Source organism: Chelonoidis abingdonii, chromosome 24 (genome assembly GCF_003597395.2).
Source record: "Chelonoidis abingdonii isolate Lonesome George chromosome 24, CheloAbing_2.0, whole genome shotgun sequence".
NCBI classification, from domain to species: Eukaryota; Metazoa; Chordata; order Testudines; family Testudinidae; genus Chelonoidis; species Chelonoidis abingdonii.
This window is the reverse complement of record NC_133792.1, coordinates 3,429,864-3,449,810: the sequence shown is the minus strand read 5'-3', so window position 1 is coordinate 3,449,810 and position 19,947 is coordinate 3,429,864. Positions and strand designations below refer to the sequence as shown.

The 19,947-nt window shown below is 51.1% G+C and overlaps 1 protein-coding gene across 3 annotated transcripts in view; it reads right to left on the bottom strand.

The window, feature by feature from the left end:
* RGS3 (regulator of G protein signaling 3) overlaps positions 1–19,947 on the bottom strand; it is a 235,466-nt gene that overhangs the window by 167,922 nt on the left and 47,597 nt on the right. For 2 of the 3 annotated variants that reach the window (XM_075060499.1, XM_075060500.1), the window contains 4 exons: positions 17,725–17,806; positions 9,431–9,536; positions 7,796–8,135; positions 6,515–6,554 (listed from right to left, as the gene is read on the bottom strand). In XM_075060499.1, coding sequence (XP_074916600.1) covers positions 6,515–6,554; positions 7,796–8,135; positions 9,431–9,536; positions 17,725–17,806 — 568 coding nt within the window. Of the gene's footprint in view, positions 1–4,593; positions 4,711–6,514; positions 6,555–7,795; positions 8,136–9,430; positions 9,537–17,724; positions 17,807–19,947 lie in introns of those variants that run through there. The other variant, XM_075060501.1, reaches the window with a different exon arrangement.

The window sequence follows — 19,947 nt, the reverse complement described above, 5'->3', positions numbered from 1 at the left end:
GCTTGACAAAGCCCTGGCTGGGATGATTTAGTTGGGGATTGGTCCTGCTTTGAGCAGAGGGTTGGACTAGATGACCTCCTGAGGTCCCTTCCAACCCTGATATTCTATGATAACCATCCTGTACATAAACAGGCCAAAACACTCCTGCATAAGGCCATGGAGTAAGTAGGACCTTTTTCAAACTAAATACTAGTCTAACCAACATTATAAAAAGGGTGTGGAGCAACTGGAGGGGATCCAGAGACGAGCGACAAAAATGACCAAAGGGATGGAACACAAGCCATACAAGCAAAGGCTGAAGGAGCTGGGTATGTTTAGTTTGGAGAAGAGGAGATTAAGGGGGGACATGATAGCAATCTTCAAATACTTGAAAGACTGCCATAAAGCAGATGGAGAAAAGTTGTTCTCTCTTGCCACAGAGGGCAGGACAAGAGGCAGTAGGTTCAAACTACAGCACAGAAGATAGTACACTAGCACTTTTGTCAATTAGGGGTGTGAAAAAACACACACACCCCGACCGACATAAGTTTCACTGACAGAAGCACCGGTATGCACAGCCCTATGCCAGCAGGAGATGCTGTCCTGTCGACATAGATAACTCCACTTGTTGGGATGGTTTAATTATGCTGACAGGAGAGTGGCTACATGGGAGACCTTACGGCGGTGAAGCTGCAGCGGTACAGCTGTGCCGCTGTAATATCTGTAGTGTAGACATGGCCATAGATGAAATCTCAAGAAAAACGTCCTACTGTCAGAACAGCAGGACAATGGCTCAGATGCCCAGGAAGGTTGTGGAAGTTCCTTCACTGGAGGTTTTTAAAAGGAGGCCAGGCAGACATCTGCCTTGGATGAGTTAGGCCAGTGGTTCTCAACCAGGGGTATGCAAACCCCCGGGGGTACACAGACAGAGGTCTTCCAGGGGGTACATCAACTTATCTAGATATTTGCCTAGTTTTATCACAGGCTACATAAAAAGCACTAGTAAGATCAGTACAAACTAAAATTTCATACAGACAAAATGAGAAGTCAGCAATGTTTCAGTAACAGTGTGGCTCTGACACTTCTCTATTTTTATATCTGATTTTATAAGCAAGTAGTTTTTAAGTTTGGGGAAACTTGGGGGCACGCAAGACAAATCAGCCTCTTAAAAGGGGGAGAGTCGTCTGGAAAGGTTGAGAGCCACTGGTGTAGACACAACAAATCCTGCATCTTGGCAGGGGGTTAGAGTAGCTGACCCTTGTGATCCCTTCTAACTCTCTGGTTCTATGATTACATATTCCCTTAACCATTAGGCAGTAGTGTGTTTGCTTTTAGATAAATGCCAGGAGAGACTTGTTGGTGTCACTAAGCATAACCCTAAGTAACTTAAAAAAGTGGAAGGCAATAAGAATATGGAGTCTTCCTGTTTAGGCCTCTGGCGAGCAAAAGTCCTTCCATGTTTGAACTCTAATCGACCTACAAGGCTGGCTGATGGGAAAGGCCAGGAGTAACAGCCGTTATCAGTTGCAACAGTTCTAATTGGTCTAAAGCAGAAATAATGAGGCCTGTGCACCTTTAGCAGAAGGACAAGATAACTTGCAGAAGGAAAACTTACTAACGAGCTGCCACAGCCAAGATTACTTAATGCACCTGCGCTTACGTAACTGCTACAGGGGGAGGAAGGAGGAGGGGAGGGAGGGGGAAGACAAAGAAGTGTGTGAGAAAAGAATGCTGCAGCCGGACAGAAGAGGGAGGGGAAACGGGGGCTTGCTTGTCAGCGAGAAAAGTTCTCATGGATATAAAGGAACAGACTGCTTGTTTTAGGAGGGCTGGATCTGAGGCGTACTAAGTCTCCCAGCACCGCTTTGGGATCCCAAATAAACTTGTGTTTTGCTTCTCCACCTCGGTGTGTTTATTGGCGCTAAGCACTCCGGGCACGGACCACTGTTGCTCGCCTTGGGCATTCTTCTGTGCCTGCAACAGACTGACTGCACTGTATTCACAGCACCCACTGTCCCTCTTCGTCCAGTACCTTGCCCTGATGGGGGCGGTGGGCTCAGTTACCTGCCAGGTTGTTCACAGCTCTAACTACAGGGATTCTCTAATTCATTCCATGTACCTTTTGCTAACAGTCTGACTGCCAGATCAAAACAAACAATGAGAGATGGGCTCAAGGTCGGGCACTGAACGGCAAGGAGACTACAGGCTGGCAGCTGGCTCTTACCTCGTATTGCTAAATCTCCTCATTTCACTTCAAAAATTCTTCACCCATCAAAAGTAGTTTCCTAATTGTCTCTGGTCTGATCTGGGGAGGCAGCCAACATGCCCAAAGCAATGTTCCCCTTGCAATATGATGGGTGACAACAGCTCCAGTGTTTGCTTGTTTAATCTCTGTTCAGATTAACTGGCCTTTTCTCTCCTCTGCTCGCTAAACAAACTGCAGATGCTAATTAAGAATAAACACTATGGGGAAAATCCTGGTTCTTCCTAACCAGGCTCCTGTTGCAACAGGGAGGCCCCCATAGCAAGGACACTCTCTTCACAGGGTCAGCAGTGGCAGAATAGTTAATAACCCACAAGACAAGTGTCCCACTGCCTGCTTAGGTTTCAGCTAAGGGAAATCTCCCATCTGAAGGAATTCAGAGCTTGGGGAAACCTGCACAGGGTCTTGGAAACTTGGGACCCATGCTGAATTCTCCAGCTGTCACCCAGCTTTTCCACTGCAAAGCTTTCCAGCGGCCACATTGTATCTATTAAGAGGGCTTGCCAATAACTACACTCAGTACAAATTTTTACGGCTGGAAAACTTGCATGGACAGTTGCCCCAGTGCCAGGAGAAGACTGTTCAATTAGAGAAGCATAGAGAACTTCTCGTCCTAGCCTACATCTAGAGCTGCAGCCCCATGACACCCCCAGAGTTGAGCTCTCAAGCTACCCTGGAGCCAAGCAGACAACAACCCCACCATCCATCCAGATCATTGGGAGAAGCCAGAGTTCAAGGCCTGCTGCTCCCCGAATGGCAGCTGTGTGAAGCTCTCCGGGCTGCAAACGGTGATTTCCAGCATCCAGTCTGTACCCAACTGAGCACTTCCAATTCTTTTACTAAGCTGGGCTTAGTCTGAAACACACACGCTTGGGACTGCTCTGCGTCGAGAGCCCCTCCCTGAGTCCCCATGTTTGCACTGGTCATTTCAGCTCAGCAAGCTCAGGAGAAACTCTCTTTAGCTCAGCAACATCTGTCCTCACCAACACTCATCCAAACTAGTCCGACCCTCTGCACAGGCCGGGTTCCTGGCCTCCCTCCGCCCCCAGGCCAGGGGGCTCTTGAAGGCATGCCTGTCCTTGCTGTACAGGAGTCTGAGGTCCAGCAGGGAGCTCACATGCATGCACTTAACCCCTTTGGCTGCCAGCTTCAGGGTTCAGTGGTTGCCTGCAGGAGTTGCTGATGCAGCTACAGAGCTGCAGGACCGGGGGGATTCAAGCAAGGAGCCGGTGCCAACAGAGAACTGCTAGTATGGCATTGCTCACCCAGCCCCAGCGAAAGGAGAAGCTGGGTCTGCAGGTCTGAGCTCCGCTAACCGAAGTCCTTCACTGAGACACACACCTTCCCCCTGCAACCACTGTCCATCCACCCTCTTCTCCCAACCCCAGCAGCAGCTTGAGGTCTGCATTTGGAATTCTCGAGAATAAACCCTCCATCTCTTGGTATTGGCTAGCTTTATCCATTGCTTCGGGAACATTTTATTGAGCTGCCATAATGTGAAGTCTGGTCTCTCAACAGAACCCAGGCATTTCAAGGCCACAAGCAGCACAGATCATCCAGTAGCTTGGCTACCTGAGGTATTAAATAAACCAAATACAAGGAGAAGCCGCATACCCATGCACAAAGGACAGGCAGAGAGATCATTTCTCAGCCCAGAGCCTCTCTCCAAACCAGACTGTTCCCATACTAGGTGTATCTTCCATGAATATCCTCTGGCTCTGGGATTTGTTCTGTTATGATACAGAGGAGAGAGGCAGAGTGGGGGAAAGCAGACACTTCTCATGAGTCCATTGGCAAGCAAGTCGTTGGCCTCCTGTATTGCAGACAGCAGTGCAGAAAGAGGAACTCAGGGCTGCAGAACATGCTACAACCAGCCAAACACACCGGGACTACAGGGCTGACAATAAGACTTTTCCAGCTTCTCACAAATGCTGCTGGCTCTAGAAAACTACATCTTTAGTACAACCTGTTAGCAAGCCCAAGCTAAATGCTGGAGCTACATCTGCCCCATTGGCCCATGTCTACAAGTGGTTTTGCATTAAAACTAGACTGGATGCACTAACGTGGGCCTGCATCAAGCAAGCCTGTCGTGACGCCGCGGCCCAGGACTCTGCACACCTGACACTGCTTCAGAAAGACTGATTTGAAACAAACATCCCACACCTCAGAAGAGCACTTAATGGCCAAAAGGCTCAGAGCTCAGGGCCCTGCTTCATCTAATCCACCAAACCCCAAACACACATATTGTCACAGAAAATCCTGTCACCCTCCACTCCATTCTATCCCGCTCCTCACTTAACCCTTCACTCTGCAGCAAACGCCCCCCTTTCCTTCCGCCGACTGGCACGCACCTCGGCAGCCGGCTGCCCTGTTCGGAGCTGATGCTGTGCAGGGAGGATTTCCCACGATCAAACGAGCTGCCGTTCCCACGGCTCTGAAGCAGTCTGTGCACAGGAACCACACGCCCTTTCCCCAGACAATATGTTGAGTCACGGGGCATGTCACCACCAGAGCACACGGAAGCCGATCTCCCAGCAGGGGGTACCAGAAGTACATGTTTCTCTGGAGCCAGACTGGCATCAGTTCCCACAGCTCTGAAGGGCAGGACTTGCTGTTATCCGTCTAGCTCCTCACCCCACAGCAAAGAGACCCACCAGAGCTGAATGGATGAGTGAGCCAACAGGATTTCAAGGAAAGCTGGCACAGTGTCTGCAGCAGCCTCAGACAATCGTGTAACTTTGACCGCACTAACTGCAAGGATCAGATCCAGGGCCAGTTCCAATTGCTCAGTAATAAAATGAACCCACTGGAGAAATGCTATGGGATGTCCTATGTGAGGAGAAACACCAGCATCTAGAGAGCTCCTTTCCCCAAGCCTGACGAGGGCAGACCGAGGCAATGCATCGCAGACAGGCCCACGGACATATTCAGGGACCTGCCAGAATACCCACCCTCAGTGCTTTTCATCCCAGGATCTTAGTGTACTTTGCAAAGCAAAGCACGTAGCATTATCCCCATTTTAGAGATGGGGAAACTGAGGCACACTGGTGGGGGAGGGAGAAGTGCAGTGATGTGCTCCCAGATTTGAACAGAGCTCTCAAAAAAGGCTCCCCTTCGTTCAGCTAAATGCAGGATGCTCCTAGCGTGATTTGCTCTCCTTCACACAACAAAATAACCCAGTAATTCCACCATCTTCCTGCCATAATCTTCACCAACCCTTCCACAAGGCCCTCACCAGATCCATCTGCCCTTACACCTCAGCCATGCTTCCCCACCCCTCCAGCAGCTCCTCTAGGGGTCTCCCCTACCAGGAAGCTGTGATGGCAAGTGGGTTGTTTCCAGCCCTGTGGCTGTGTGGTGCTTGGCTGGACGTGGAAAACGTCCTTCTGGTGCTGGTTCATGGTTGGCTGCAGAATGGATCCCCTTTGCTTCCCGAGATGGCCTGGTCTCCTCTGACTGCTGGGAGGGGCTCAATGGGGGAGAGAGTCTTCCCTGGCTTGTGTGGGGAGTTTCTAGGAAGGAGTTGGCTGGGGTGGGGTGCAAGGGTGGGCAGGCAGGCATGGCAGGGATGTCCACTCAGTGGAACAGCAGCATGACCCCACAACCTGCTCCTCTCCATGCCCAGCTGGAACAGCTGACAGGCTCCAGGAGGAGAGTACATGGCACTTCCTCCATGTGCGATGCACTGCTGAGGAGTGGAGGTCCCTTGCAGCTGCTGCTCTGGCAAGGATGGGGCACTGCAGGGCAGCCGCCGCCTCTGTGAGCAGCAGAAAGGTCAGTCCCAGCCCTAAAGAGGACGTCTGCAGGTGGGTCTGAGAAACCACTGCTTGCCCCGACCTGACATCACCAGGTCCCACTCACCGACAGCAGGTGATATGCACAGGGCTGGCCTGAGGACACTGGGGAAGGCCAGAGAGGTGAAGCTGTGAGACAAACCCTAAGCATGGTGTGGGGGCAACACTGGGTCCCCCATCTCCTGCCAAAGGAGGGCAGCCCAGCAGCTTGTCTCCTCAAGCCCTTGCAGTGATGTTTCCAGGCTTAGGTCCTCGCAAAGCACAAAGCCAGAGGCTTTCCCTCCTGGGGCCTCAGGCTGGCTCTGTTAGCCAGGCTGGTGCAGCTTAGTGACTGCACAAGCTCACAGCCAAGGGGAATCCAGCCCAGCTTCCCTCCCAGGCTAGTGCCCCCTCCGCTGAGGGGGGCGCCACAGCAACTGCCTAGGCAGCAAAGTTCCCGAGTCTGCCAAGCCGTGGGCTATTAGGAATGGACACTTACCCACAGCGGCACTGTGCTCCTGATACACTGGCCTCAGCAGCTGGAAGACACAGAGCAGGCAGGACACGGTTACTCCCTGCAGCTCCTGCACACCAGCAACCCTCAGCACTCGACTTCCAGAGATCCCCAAGTACTTCGCAGAGGGAGGCATATTACAATGATGGCGACAACTCCAGCCCTGTGTCCTACCCACTGGAAAGCCTCCCGGTTTCCCCCAGCACTTGGTACAACCCTGCTGATAAACAGGTTCAGCACAGCCAGCTGCCATGCCACTTAGCAGGACAGTATCAGCGCACACCGTATAATGATGAGTGCTGCCGGGGCTGGGAAGAGGCCTTTGGGGGACAGCACCAGCTTGGAAGTCTAATTTACTGTGCTGAAAATAAGCAAAGACCACAAACGCTTCTGCTTTCCCTTCCCCTGTGGCTGGGCGGGCTGGAGAGACATCACTTCAGACAGGCAGCACCCCAGACTCACCCCACAGGGCTGTACTGTTCCTTTCCCTTCCCCTCCTAGCTAACCACACCATACCCAGCAGTCACAGATACAACAGTTGTCTCCAGTGACATCTTGGGGGGCAGAAGGGGCTCATTGGGATCAGTTTGCATCATGCCACTGTGACATTTCTTGGTCCACAGGACCAGGAGCCAGGGACCCCACAGCTGTGGGCTGATTGCCTGCTCCTTGCAAACGGCCAAAGTCAGGGCATCTGCAGACACCAAGATACAGCAAGAAGCAGTGTCTGCTCCCTGCATGAAGTCCAGCTTGTGCCGATGCAGGCTAGGAGCATCAGAGAGGCTGAGGCTATAGGCAGGATAGCTGGCTAGCTGGAGCTGTGAGGAGTCAAAGCCCATGAGCACTCAGAGCTCAGTGCCACCCTTGGAGGACCAAAGAGCTTTGAACACCTCATTTCTGACAGCTCCTCAATCTGTGCCCCACTCCTCCCGAAAGGACCCTCCTTGCTGACAGGTGAGCTCAGAGTGGCTGCTCCTGAAGCCCTCCAGTGCAGCCCTGGGCCCAGTAGCTCCGGAAAGCCAGAGCATGTCACAGACGAGGCAGCACTGGATCTAGGGATCAGCGCAGCCCTGCGCTTGGCCTGGGGCCTTGGCTTTGGCCTATCCCCTTTCAGGTGAAGGTGGCTTAGGATAGGTGTTCCCTGGAGGCAGGGCTGACTGGCAAGCTGGTCCAGACGTGGCCCTGTCAGAGGTGAAGGCCTGGCCAGCGTGAGGGGCTCAACCAGTGCCCAAGGACAGGCGTCACTAGTGCTGAAGGGGGCCATACCTGACCCCCAGGATTCAGAGGGGCTAAGAGGATGTAGTTCTTGTCCCCGTCAGAGGATGCCCGGGACAACGGTGGCATCGTGTGCTGGCTCCGCTTCCCAACCTCCGTGTATCGTGCCCAGTTGTTCAGCACCAGCCTGTCGCTGCCATCATACACAATGTGGCAGCTCTGGCGCTGCTCGGGGTGTGAGGGCACCGTGCTGTTTTTCTCCCGCTTGTTTGGAGGCGACTGGAGGTCGTAGGTAGATTTGCAGGACGACCTACGTATCATGCCTTCAAGGCCCGGCTTGATCTGCGGCACAATCCTCCACACCAGCAGGATGATCTCACTGGGACAGTTCCTGAAAGAGACACCGTGGGGAAGGGTCAGACGAATGCAGCTCAAAGCCAGCCCCATGGGCAAGCCCAGCTCCAGCACGGCAAACAACATGCTCGGCAGGCGACACTAGCCACAGAGTGCCCCAAGCCACGCAACTTCAGCAGCCACACAGACATCCCCACCACCAGAGAGTCCCTCTCCCTTCCCTTCCCATCCTCCCACCCCGAGTCCCTCTCCCTTGCCTTCCCCCCCACCCTGAGAGTCCCTCTCCCTTCACTTCCCTCCCCCACGACTCCCTCTCCCTTCCCTTCCTCCACATCCCGAGTCTCTCTCCCTTCCCTTCCCCCCCACCCCAAGAGTCTCTCTCTCTTCTCTTCCCACCCTTCTGCCCTGAGTCTCTCTCCCTTCCCTTCCCCCCACCTCGAGAGTCCCTCTCCCTTCACTCCCCTCCCCCCAACTTCCTCTCCCGTCACATCTCTCCCTCCCAGATTCCCTCTCTCTTCCCTTCTCCCCCACCCCGAGTCCCTCTCCCTTCACTTCCCATCCTCCTGTTCTGAGTCCCTCTCCCTTCCCTCCCCCACATTCCAAGGGTCTCTCTCCCTTCATTTCCCTCCTCCACAGATTCCCTCTCCCTTCCCTTCCCATCCCCACCCAAGAATCCCTCTCGCTTCCCTCCCCCACCCCAGACTGCCCCTCCCTTCGCCTGCACCACCTCAGGGACACCTCCCCCCATTATCTGCTTAATGGACTCCCCCTCCCAGCTCCCTGCACCCCATCAGACCCTCTCCCTTCCAGCCTCCTGCTCCACTCGAGAGACTCTTGCCTCCCCTCCCTCACACCCCTAATCAGAGACTTCTCCTCCTCAACTCCCTTTCCCAGCCCCCTGCACCTCCTCTGAGACCCTCCCTCCCCAAACCCCTGTGCCCCTCTGAGGTTCTATCTCCTCCTCTCCCCTCCAGCTCCCCCTGAGCCCCACTCACTCCACACAGAAACACTGGTACCCCCTCCCTCCCCCAGGCAGCCCCACAAATCTGCAACACTCAGCTGGGCCCGCTCTCCACCTGGCACTCCCCTCTGCAGCACATGGGCCCCATGCCAAGGCTCCCGCCTCAGCCCAGTCTGGGAGTACCGCCTGTCCAGGTTCTCCTGGGATCACCCCACCCCTGAGGCGGCTGTGCAGGGAAACCTGCCCGCCAGCTCAGCGCACACTTCAGCTGGCCAGCTCTTGGGGCTCAGGATCGCTCCGGGGCCCCGTTCTCTGTATCCCACATGGCTGCCCCCTCCCAGCCCGATGGGTACTGCAGTATGAACAGTCACCGGATTTCATGTGCCAACTCCACGCATTTCCAGTGCTCCACGGGCTGCTGGTTCAGCTGCACCACAGTGTCCAGCTGCTGCAGGCCGGCCTTCTCCGCTGGGCCACCTAATGGAGAGAAGGAGCCATGCCAACAATCTGCCCCAGGACAGAGCCGAGCGCAGTGACAGTACCCCTGGCAGGGGATGAACACAGGTACAGGGGTCAGCTTTGCATCTGGGGCATTCGCTCCTTCACCCCAGATCCCCCTCCCTACCGCCCAGATCACATACTCATCCCATCCCTTCCCTCTTTACTGCCCAGATCTTCTAAGGACCCTGTCACTTCCCTCCCTACCACCCGGATCCCATACTTACCCCGTACCTTCCCTCCCTACTGCCCGGATCCCATACTCATCCCATCCCTTCCCTCCCTACCTCCCAGATCCCGTATTCACCCCATACCTTCCCTCCCTACCACCCGGATCACGTACTCATCCCATCCCTTCCCTCCCTACCACCCGGATCACATACTCATCCCATCCCTTCCCTCTCTACTGCCTGGATCATCTAAGGACCCCGTCACTTCCCTCCCTAATGCCTGGATCCCGTACTCATCCCGTACTTCCCTCCCTACTGCCCGGATCCCATACTCATCCCATCCCTTCCCTCCCTACCTCCCAGATCCCGTATTCACCCCATACCTTCCCTCCCTACCACCCGGATCACGTACTCATCCCATCCCTTCCCTCCCTACCACCCGGATCACATACTCATCCCATCCCTTCCCTCTCTACTGCCTGGATCATCTAAGGACCCCGTCACTTCCCTCCCTAATGCCTGGATCCCGTACTCATCCCGTACTTCCCTCCCTACGTCCCAGATCCCTTACTCATCCCATCCCTTCCCTCCCTACCTCCCAGATCCCGTACTCACCCCGTACCTTCCCTCCCTACTGCCTGGATCATGTACTCATCCCATCCCTTCCCTCCCTACCTTCCAGATCCCATACTCACCCCGTATCTTCCCTCCCTACCACCCGGATCCTGTAGTCACCCCATCCCTTCCCTCCCTACCGCTCGGATCCTGTATTCAGTCCGTACCTTCCTTCTCTACCGCTCGGATCCCGTTTTCATCCTGTCCCTTCTCTCCCAAATGCCCAGATCCTGTACTAACCACATCCCTTCCCTCCGAACCGCCAGGATCCCATACTGACCCCATGCCTTCCCTCCCTACCACCCACATCCCATACTGACCACGTCCCTACCCTCCAAACCGCCTAGATCCTGTCCTGACCCCATCCCTTCCCTCCCTACTGTCCAGTTCCTGTACTGACCCCGTCCTTTCTGTCTCTACCACCCAGACTCTGTACTCACCCCATCCCTTCCCTCCAAACTGTCCGCATCCCATACTCACCCTGTCCCTTCCTTCCCTAATGCCCGGATCCCATACTGACCCCAACCGTTCCATCCGTAATGCCTGGATCGTTTACTCACCCCATTCCTTCTCTCCCTACTGCCCAGATCCCATACTGAGCCCATCCCTGTCCTCTCTACCACCTGGATCCCGTAATGACACAGTCCCTTCTGTCCCTTCCCCTACTGCCCAGATGCCGTACTGCCCCTGTCCCTTCCCTCCCCTACTGCCCAGATCCCATACTGATCCCATCCCTTCCCTCTCTACTGCCCAGATTCTGTTCTCACCCTGTGAGCATCGTGTCTGACCTACTGGTTCCTCTCCCAGCCACTCCCAATGAGAGTTAATAGTGTCAATGGCAGTGCTTGTTGATGTGATAAAAATATATGTCTACTAGGAACTTTTCTGAGACCTTCAATCTCCTAAACATAGAAGCCAGACCAAGCCGTCAGATTGTAATAATTGACAGTCATTGCTAGCCTGAACTGTGTGTGCAACAGGCCCAACTAGGGTGAAGCATACCATGAGGTTAGTGTCATTTATGGATGCCTGTTTAAGTCAAACACCACGCCCCTGTAAAATGTACATGCTACAGTCTCACTACAGTTCCAGCCTGTGACATTGATTAAAGGTAACCATGTAGATCGTTGTTGCTACCACTGATCTATAACTGCAACAAATCTTGTACAAATTGTGTCAAGTAAGGCACCAATGGAAAAGTTACAGTTTGCTGAATATGATTATCCTGTTTGTATGCAGATATCATTTTTGTATCTGAAGTTATGAATATTGACCATGTATCTGTATCTCAAATGTGTCTGCTCCTGTGATAGCACCCACAGGGCAATTTGCATCCAGTCTGACCAGCTTATTGTTGATTGCTTATCGGCAAACACAGTGAATCATGGAAGAAGCCTATCCTGACAGACTTTCATATGAATGTTCTAACTAGAGTACAGGTAATGGCCTCTGCTATAGAATCATAGAATATCAGGGTTGGAAGGAACCTCAGGAGGTATCTAGTCCAACTCCCTGCTCAAAGCAGGACCAATCCCCAGACAGATTTTTGCCTGAGATCCCTAAATGGCCCCCTCAATGACTGAACTCACAATGCTGGGTTTAGCAGGTCAATGCTCAAACCACTGAGCTATCCCTCCCCCATGACAAAGCAAAGCAGGCATGGACATGTGATTTGCCTATATGACTCCAAACTCCATCTTATCTGTAATTTTCCACACACTAGAACAATGGGTTTCCCTCCACATGGCAGAAGCTATACAAGGCCCTGGAAACACCTCCATTTTGCCACTTTCCTGCTCAAACCTCTGGACTATGGACGTATACTAATGGGAGCATCTATCCAAGGAACTGAGGACTTTCCAATTATTTGGGAGCAACCAACTTAACAAGCCAGCAGTTTATTTCATCACTGCTTCAAGCCTGATCCAAAAACTCTTTGCAATACTAAATCTCCCATCTCTGCTATAAAACTGACCTCAAAACTGTATTCATATCTGCATGTATAGTGATCTTTTAACCAATACTCTCTCTCTTTCCTTTTTAAATAAATTTTAATTTAATTAATAGGAATTGGCAGTACACATGTATTGAGTAAGCTCTGAAGTATTCATTGACCTGGTGGGTAATGTGCCCAATCTTTTGGGATTGGTAGAACTTTCTTAAATGATGAATAAGATTTTCCGTAATCCTCCTCATATTTGACTTGGGTGTCTGGATGGAAGCCCAAGGATGGGTTGCTTTAAGGGAACTATGTTTTGGCTCCTGGGTAACCAGTAAGGTATTATAGAAGCTGTTTTGTGGCTAGCTTGGTGGATCTAAATATTGGAATGACCACCAGCTGGAGGTGGACAATGCACTGTGTCATGGAGTCTGGGGGAGTCCGGCCCTGCACCCCTCTTCCTGGACCCCGCAGTGACTTTTAGCCAGCCAGTAAAACAGAAGGTTTACTGGACAACAGGAACACAGGTTACAGCAGAGCTTGCAGGCACAGTCAGGACCCCTCCATTGAGTCCTTCTGGGCTTTCAGGGTGCTTGGATCCTAGCTAGGATACCCTGAATTCCCCCACACAGCCCCAAACCCAAACTGAAAACTACTTCCCTCCTGCCAGCCCCTTCCTTTTTCCCCCTTCCCGGGCCCAGGTGTTGACCTTTCCCCCCCTTACCTAGCTCAGGTTACAGGCTCCGGTATCGTCCATCCTCTAAAGTCCTCCCCTGCTCTCCCATTCCCCACACAGACAGCCCCTACTCCATCACACACTGACATCACCTTCTCTCTTAGACTCCGGCTGAGTCAAACAGGGCACCGTGGTTCCATACTACTTGGATGAATGGAGGCAGATGTCCTCAATGGAAGGGGAGGATGGCGAGTCAGCCAGGACTAAGCACTTCTCCATTCCAACCCCCACCACTCTGGATTTGCCCGGATGGAGTTCATACCAGCTGTCCTTGGCTACTCTGGGGGACCTGCGGGGGTGGGGGGGGTTGTAGAAGAGGAGCAGTTGCCCATTTCCATTCTCTCGGGCTGATGGAGCAATAAGTGGAGCCACTGTAGTGCAATGCCATCCGTCTCACTATGCCACACAGGCAGGTTAGCAGCCTGGGACATTCTGAAGAGCTCAAGGGCAGAGGGCAAGGGGCCCCCTGATATCAGCTGGCCTGACCCCAACTCACTATTGTTATCATCTGTAGCTAGAAGGTGTCATGTGATCTGTCACTGGAAAGTATATCACTCACTGGGTATTCACAGCATCATGTCATACAGGTGCAAGCAACTGATGCAAAGTTATGGACATAAACTGAAATTATAATTCTTAAAATGTGTTTGTCAGTCACCCAGGAGTTAGTGCACTCTAAACAAAGTCCCGAGCTTTCTCCACTGGGCAGTTACTTCCCAAATACTTTGGAAGACAATGAGAATGTACTGACATACCAGCTAAACAAAGCTCTCCAACTAACAAGTGTGAGGAAGAGACTGCCTGGCTAGGCCCCAGGCAGAGACACTTTATCGGAGCTCTAAAGACAGGGAAGTCTAAATCTCAAATAATAAGCAATTGAATCAACTCATTGAATACAATATTAGTGCATCATGGAAGGTCTTTTGTGTATGCCTGTAGCATGCCGGGGATACTAGGGGAGGAATTATGGATGCTCATTGAGATTCTGCTGCCCAGTCTGCCCAGACACAGCTACTTACTTGTCTCCTATGTAAATCAAGCATCACAGACTCAGACAATGGAAGCCTCGTTTATAGCGAAATCATGTGGGGGATGGGAAGCCCACAGGAAGGGAAGAACAGCACAAGGTCATTGACCTTTGGGAGATATAAGTTGGGAGAGAAGGCAGCCATCACTAGAGAAACACGAGAGGCTAGAGCTCTGAGAAAGATTGGTCCTTCAACCAAGAGAGGATGGGGGGCCTGAAGTCTCTGGAACTGAATGCAGGTGACAAACCTGCTTAGATAGAGATGATTCACCTAAGATGACAAGGGAAACCAGCCCCTGGTGCTTTTGTGGAAGGTCCTGACAGAGAGAAAGTCAGCCACGGCAGGGAAGAAGAACGACTGGTGAAAGAACAAAGCCTGTATCTTGCTAGGTGAAGTTTTAGACTCTTAGATGCATGTTTTCACTTGTATTTGCTTGTTACCTTTTCTAACTTTATTCTTTTACTTAGTAGCACTTAACCTACGGCTAATTATTAATAATATTTTATTTTACTATAAACCAACAGCACTGTGTTCACCCCAATTAGGTTGATAAGCTGTGATGTGGTTTTGTCTCTTTAGAGGAACAAATAAGCCATATTAAAGCTCTGATCTGCCCAGGGCATGTGGCCGTGGGCAAATTTGGGACTCGGAGTGCGCGAGGGTCTCCCTGCCAGATGTAACCAAGGCTGGTGGAAGTCGCTGTGGGGCTGTAGACAGGGGTCAGAGCTGCTGAACCAGGGCTGTCTAGCACATGGACAGTCAGGGGGTGACTTGCATGCTGGCAGGCTAGCTGAGAGTAGCCCAGTCTGAGAGCTACAGCAACAAAGCCCTGTGAGGTGCCCAGGGTTACAGGGCACGTGATTACACAACCATGCACTGGTCTGGATTTGCACCCCACACTGACCGGACCACTGTGATAACTGGTTTGAAAGCTGCAGGGAAGTCACAACATGGAAGCACCAACATGGGACCTACACCCAAGGCCAGGAGAACAGCCTCTCTTTAGCGCCAGTGTGGCTGTCCCTGTTCCGACACCCAATGACAAAGCATCAGGATGCAGCAGACTTGCTGTTGAAGCATGGCTGCTGCTAGCTTCTCGGTTACTTTGCCAAGGAATGGGAAGTTACAGGTGGGGCAGTGCCAGGTGGTTTCCTGCATCAAGTGTTGGCTTCCTGATTATTTGTGGCCTATGGAATTCCTCAGGGTGGGCTGGCAGGTTAGCTTCTCACAAGCAGGTGTTGATTATTTCCATCAGAAGCAGTCATTGTTTTTTGCCAGCTTTCCCCAGCCGGGACAGGCATGGCTCTTCTCGCGGGGGGAACTCCCCTGTGACTGGGAGGGCCAGCAGCATGCCCTCGGCACCATCTCATGCCTGCACTGGGATGGGGACCACAGGCAAAGCACTCATTTGGGGTGCCTCTGAACCCCCAGTGCTCCAGTCTCCACATCAGCCTTTGTCATAACTATAAAGGGAAGGGAACAGCCCTCCTGTGTACAATATTATAAAATCCCTCCTGGCCAGAGGCACCAAAATCCTTTTACCTGTAAAGGGTTAAGAAGCTCAGGTAACCTGGCTGACACCTGACTCAAAAGACCAATAAAGGGACAAGATACTTTCAAATCCTGGGGGGGGAAGGCTTTTGTTTGTGTGCTCTTTGTTTTGGGCGTTGTTCGCTCTTAGGACTAAGAGGGACCAGACATCACTCCATGCTCTCCAAATCTTTCTGAACAAGTCTCTCATATTTCAAACTTGTAAGTAACAGCCAGGCAAGGCGAGTTAGTTTTATCTTTGTTTTCTCAACTTGTAAATGTTTCTTTTTGCTTAGAGGATTTTACCTCTGTTTGCTGTAACTTTGAACCTAAGGCTAGAGGGGGTTCCTCTGGGCTCTATGAATCTGATTACCCTGTAAAGTTATTTTCCATCCTGATTTTACAGAGATGATTTTTACCTTTCTTTCTTTAATTAAAAGCTTTCTTTTTAAGAACCTGATTGATTTTTCCTTGTTTTAAGATGTAAGGGGGTTGGATCTGCACTCACCAGGAATTGGTGGGAGGAAAGGAGGGGGAATGGTTAATTTCTCCTTGTTTTAAGATCCAGGGGTTTGGATCTGTGTTCACCAGGAACTTGGTGGAAAAGTCTCTCAAGGCTATTGGGAGGAAGATAGTCTGGGGGGAAGTTTCCCAAATAACTCTTAAAGGATTTGGGTGATGGCAGTAAAACCAGATCTAAGCTGGTAATTAAGCTTAGACGTTCTCATGCAGGTCCCTACATCTGTACCCTAGAGTTCAGAGTGCGGAAGGAATCTTGACAGCCCTGCAGAGACCAGCATGCAGCAGGGAGCGCACCTCGGGATCTGGATTTACACAGCTCCTGCAGCCCCCCTGCTGAACTGTGTCATGGCGGAGGTGCAAGCTGGAACCCAGCTGCAGGAGACTGTCCCTGGCCTAGGATTGGGGCAGCGATGCGCTTTCACTTCCTCAGGCATACCAAGGACCCAATTACTCACATGCGGGAAAAGCAGATGAGAGTTGGGTTCCTCATTACCTCAGTAGGCAGGTACAGGATAGCAAACTAGATTTCCAGGTCAGTTTTGTGGGAGAGACAAATCCATTTCTCACCCTGATGATTCTGGAGAAAAGCTTGAAAACACATCCCATAAATGCTCAACAATAAGACCGCAACTAAAAAGAACCCAAAGTGCATCCGTTTTAAAATCTCACGGTTTGTGAAATGTTGTCAGTTTTGGACAACTGAAATGTGTAATATTTTGGCCTGTATGGCAAACATTTTCAGTAAAGCCAAAACATTTTACCTGACCTACTGAAATTTTTCAGTTGCTGAAAACCAAACAATTTTCAGTGTTCATGGTTTTATTGAGAGTTTTTTTCTCCTGGCAAAAAAATGAAAAATTCTGTCGAAATATATCAACAAAAACATATAAAATAGTTTTTGTCTAAATGTTTTATGCGGGGGAAGAACCCTTCTCAGCCAGTGCTAGTATGTATATTAGACTGACACCAAAACACTGCAGAATGCCACACATAGCACAAATGGCATATTGTCCTATTTGAGAACCTGCATGGGATTCCAGCATTAAACACTGTATTGTGAGGCATAAGCACAAGGGGCAGAGTTAAGGTGGCTTTTCCACTTAACGTTTGCATTTCCTGACTTTTGCTGTGGAAATGAAGGGACTGATACAAAGCCAACTGAAGTCAATAGAAAGGCTCCTAGTGATTTCCATGGGCTTTGGACCAAGCCATTAATGCTCTCTCCCAATATCTGGCTATCTGGAGTACTCGTTACATAATCAAATTTTACTCACTCGATGAGCAATTAGGAAAAAACTAGTTGCCACCATTTTTGTGTCAAACACCAAGAAATGGCACAGGAGTCCCCACTGCCGCCCTGTGCCCAGCAGTCACACCAAAATACCTTCTTGCTGAGCATACAGCGCTGAGCAAGGCAGTGCTGTAATGAGACAGCCATGCTGGCCTCTGGCCTCATTAGAGGCAAAAAGGGGACATTTAAAAGAAACTGTTCAAGAGAAAAGGAAAATTCTGTGAGGTTTGAGAGGCTCCTAAGACAGGATCAAACACAGGAAGCAAAGGGGGCCGGGGAGTCCCTTTCAGATCAGTCCAACAATAAAAGATGTATAAAAATGGGTTGTTCTCTTACCAGAGTCTACAGCCTGCACACGGACTGGAGAGTCGCAGCAGATTGTGAAGCCAAACCCATCCCTTCCTCGAGGGATTGTAATCTGAAAACAGACATCAGAGTCATCCTGTTACACAGGAAGGCAGCTACTGTGTGTAACCAGTATGAACCCAGCACTTTGCTCAAGCACAGCCTCAGGACTTTTATGCCTACATTAAAACAGCATCTATATAGCCAACTGTAGAGGGATGGATGGACTGCTCAGAGACAACAAACAGCTGTCAGTATAAAAGTCCTCCATTTGTAGGAGGACATAAACTACTGCAGACGGCCAGGACACAGCTGACACATCTGACGCTGGACTGCAGCCAAGGGCATTTAAAAGGGCATTTACAAATCACATAAAATTTGGCATTGCAATCTGTGAGCGGGTGAACTGTGTATCCTGTACTACAGGCAGATAACACAATTCTCCGTCCCTGAATTTCTCTTGATAACCAATGGAGTCTTCTAGAGGTGGAATGAAGGATGGGTTAAAGTATAAGATTGGGAACCAGGAGACATGATTTTATTCCTGGCTTTGACAAAGACTTCCAGTGTGACTTCTTTGAGCGACTCTCTATGCCTCGGTTTCCCTTATATAGTATGTAAATAATTACATTTCCCTACCTTGCATGATTGTGGCAAGACTTAGTATATTAATATTTGTAAAGCAGTTGGAATGAAGACGCTCTGAAAGCCTCACACATAATTTTGTGCTAAAGTATTTTCACTAATTAGGATATGGCTGAAAGGAGTTCTGAAGGGAAGGGATGGAGTGTTAATGGGGTCTTTCCATCAGCATTCAGGGAACAAGCTAAAGGCTCCCCTCGCCACGCTGACCCTGGAGGCTGTGAGCTCTCATAAACAGAGTGAAGTTCATTTGTTGAAGGCTGGCTTTCAGCGGGAGCTCAGAGTCACAGTTCCTATAAATGTTATTTCAGAGAAGTTTGTCACGTTTCCTGGTTTACTGAAAAGAAGGGGGGTGGGGGGAACCAACTGACCCATATGATTTCTGGAAATAAACAGCCAGAAGGATGGATCCCATTGAGGGACCCAGTATAAGCAACCACAGATCCTGGCTGAGGAGAATTTAATCCAAGCCTCTTTCTATCTTTTGCTCTAATAAAGCGAAGATGAAATCACAATAGTATCCGGTTGCCAAGCTCCACGCCCTGTCTTCCAGCATTTCCCTAGCATGGCAGTGGGCTTCCGAACCCAAACTCCCTTCCACTGCCATCATCAAGAGCACGCCCAGTCCCACCAACACGGGTAGCTTTGGGGGTTGGTCGGTCACAAACAGGCCAAAATGCTGGTGGTGGCTCTTCAGTTTTGACTTTTCTCTACATGTAGCTCAAACACGGGGCCAGAGGAGCAGAGGGGGTTTCTAGGCCTGGGAGTCATGACTAGTGGCTGGTGAGCAGCTCTTTGGGACAGCCCCATGCCACGGAACTCCAGCATTGGCTCCCCATCCCCACCTCTGCCCCTTGACCACTGACAGAGACACTCTTAGCCCTGAAGGGAGAGGGGGTTTATGTCACTAGCTCATTCAAACATGGGGATGGTGACACAAAGGGACAGGATGAAAACAGCACTGTCTTACTCTGTCCTGTGGGTCTGCATGTCAGATCTGCAGCTTTCCCTGGCAGAGACATGTTATTTCTCCTGCTGGCCCTGAAGAGCCAGCCCGGCAACAGGAGCATGAGCTGGAGTCAGATCTGTTCATGCAGCATCAAGAGAACCAGCAGCTGAGCCCAGATCTTCATTACTGAAAAAGGAACCCAGCTCTGCTCTTCACGATGGAGTGATCAAAACTCTGGAGCTTGGGCTCTGGGATACAGCTCCCAGCTGGCACCAGTGCTGTGTTTCTGCCCCTGCAGACAAGGGCTGGAAAGTGTGAACCCAGACAGGGAAGGTGGGTGCAGAGATGGCATGTGACTTCAGCACCCTAGAGGGCACCGAGTTATCAGAACTCTACACCTCTGGTGTGGAGGGAGGAGCCAAGGCAGATTTCACTGGTTTTGGGAGACCAAGAATTAACATGGCCCAAGACAAGAGTCATAGTAAACCATTTCCACATGCAGAGCGGAGTGGAGTTGCCTTTGTCCAGCCCAGAGACTGGATGGGGCATGTTTAACCAAGGATACTGCTTCTGCTCTGTCTTCTTCGCATCTACATTGTGAAACTAATTCATTGCACTGAAGG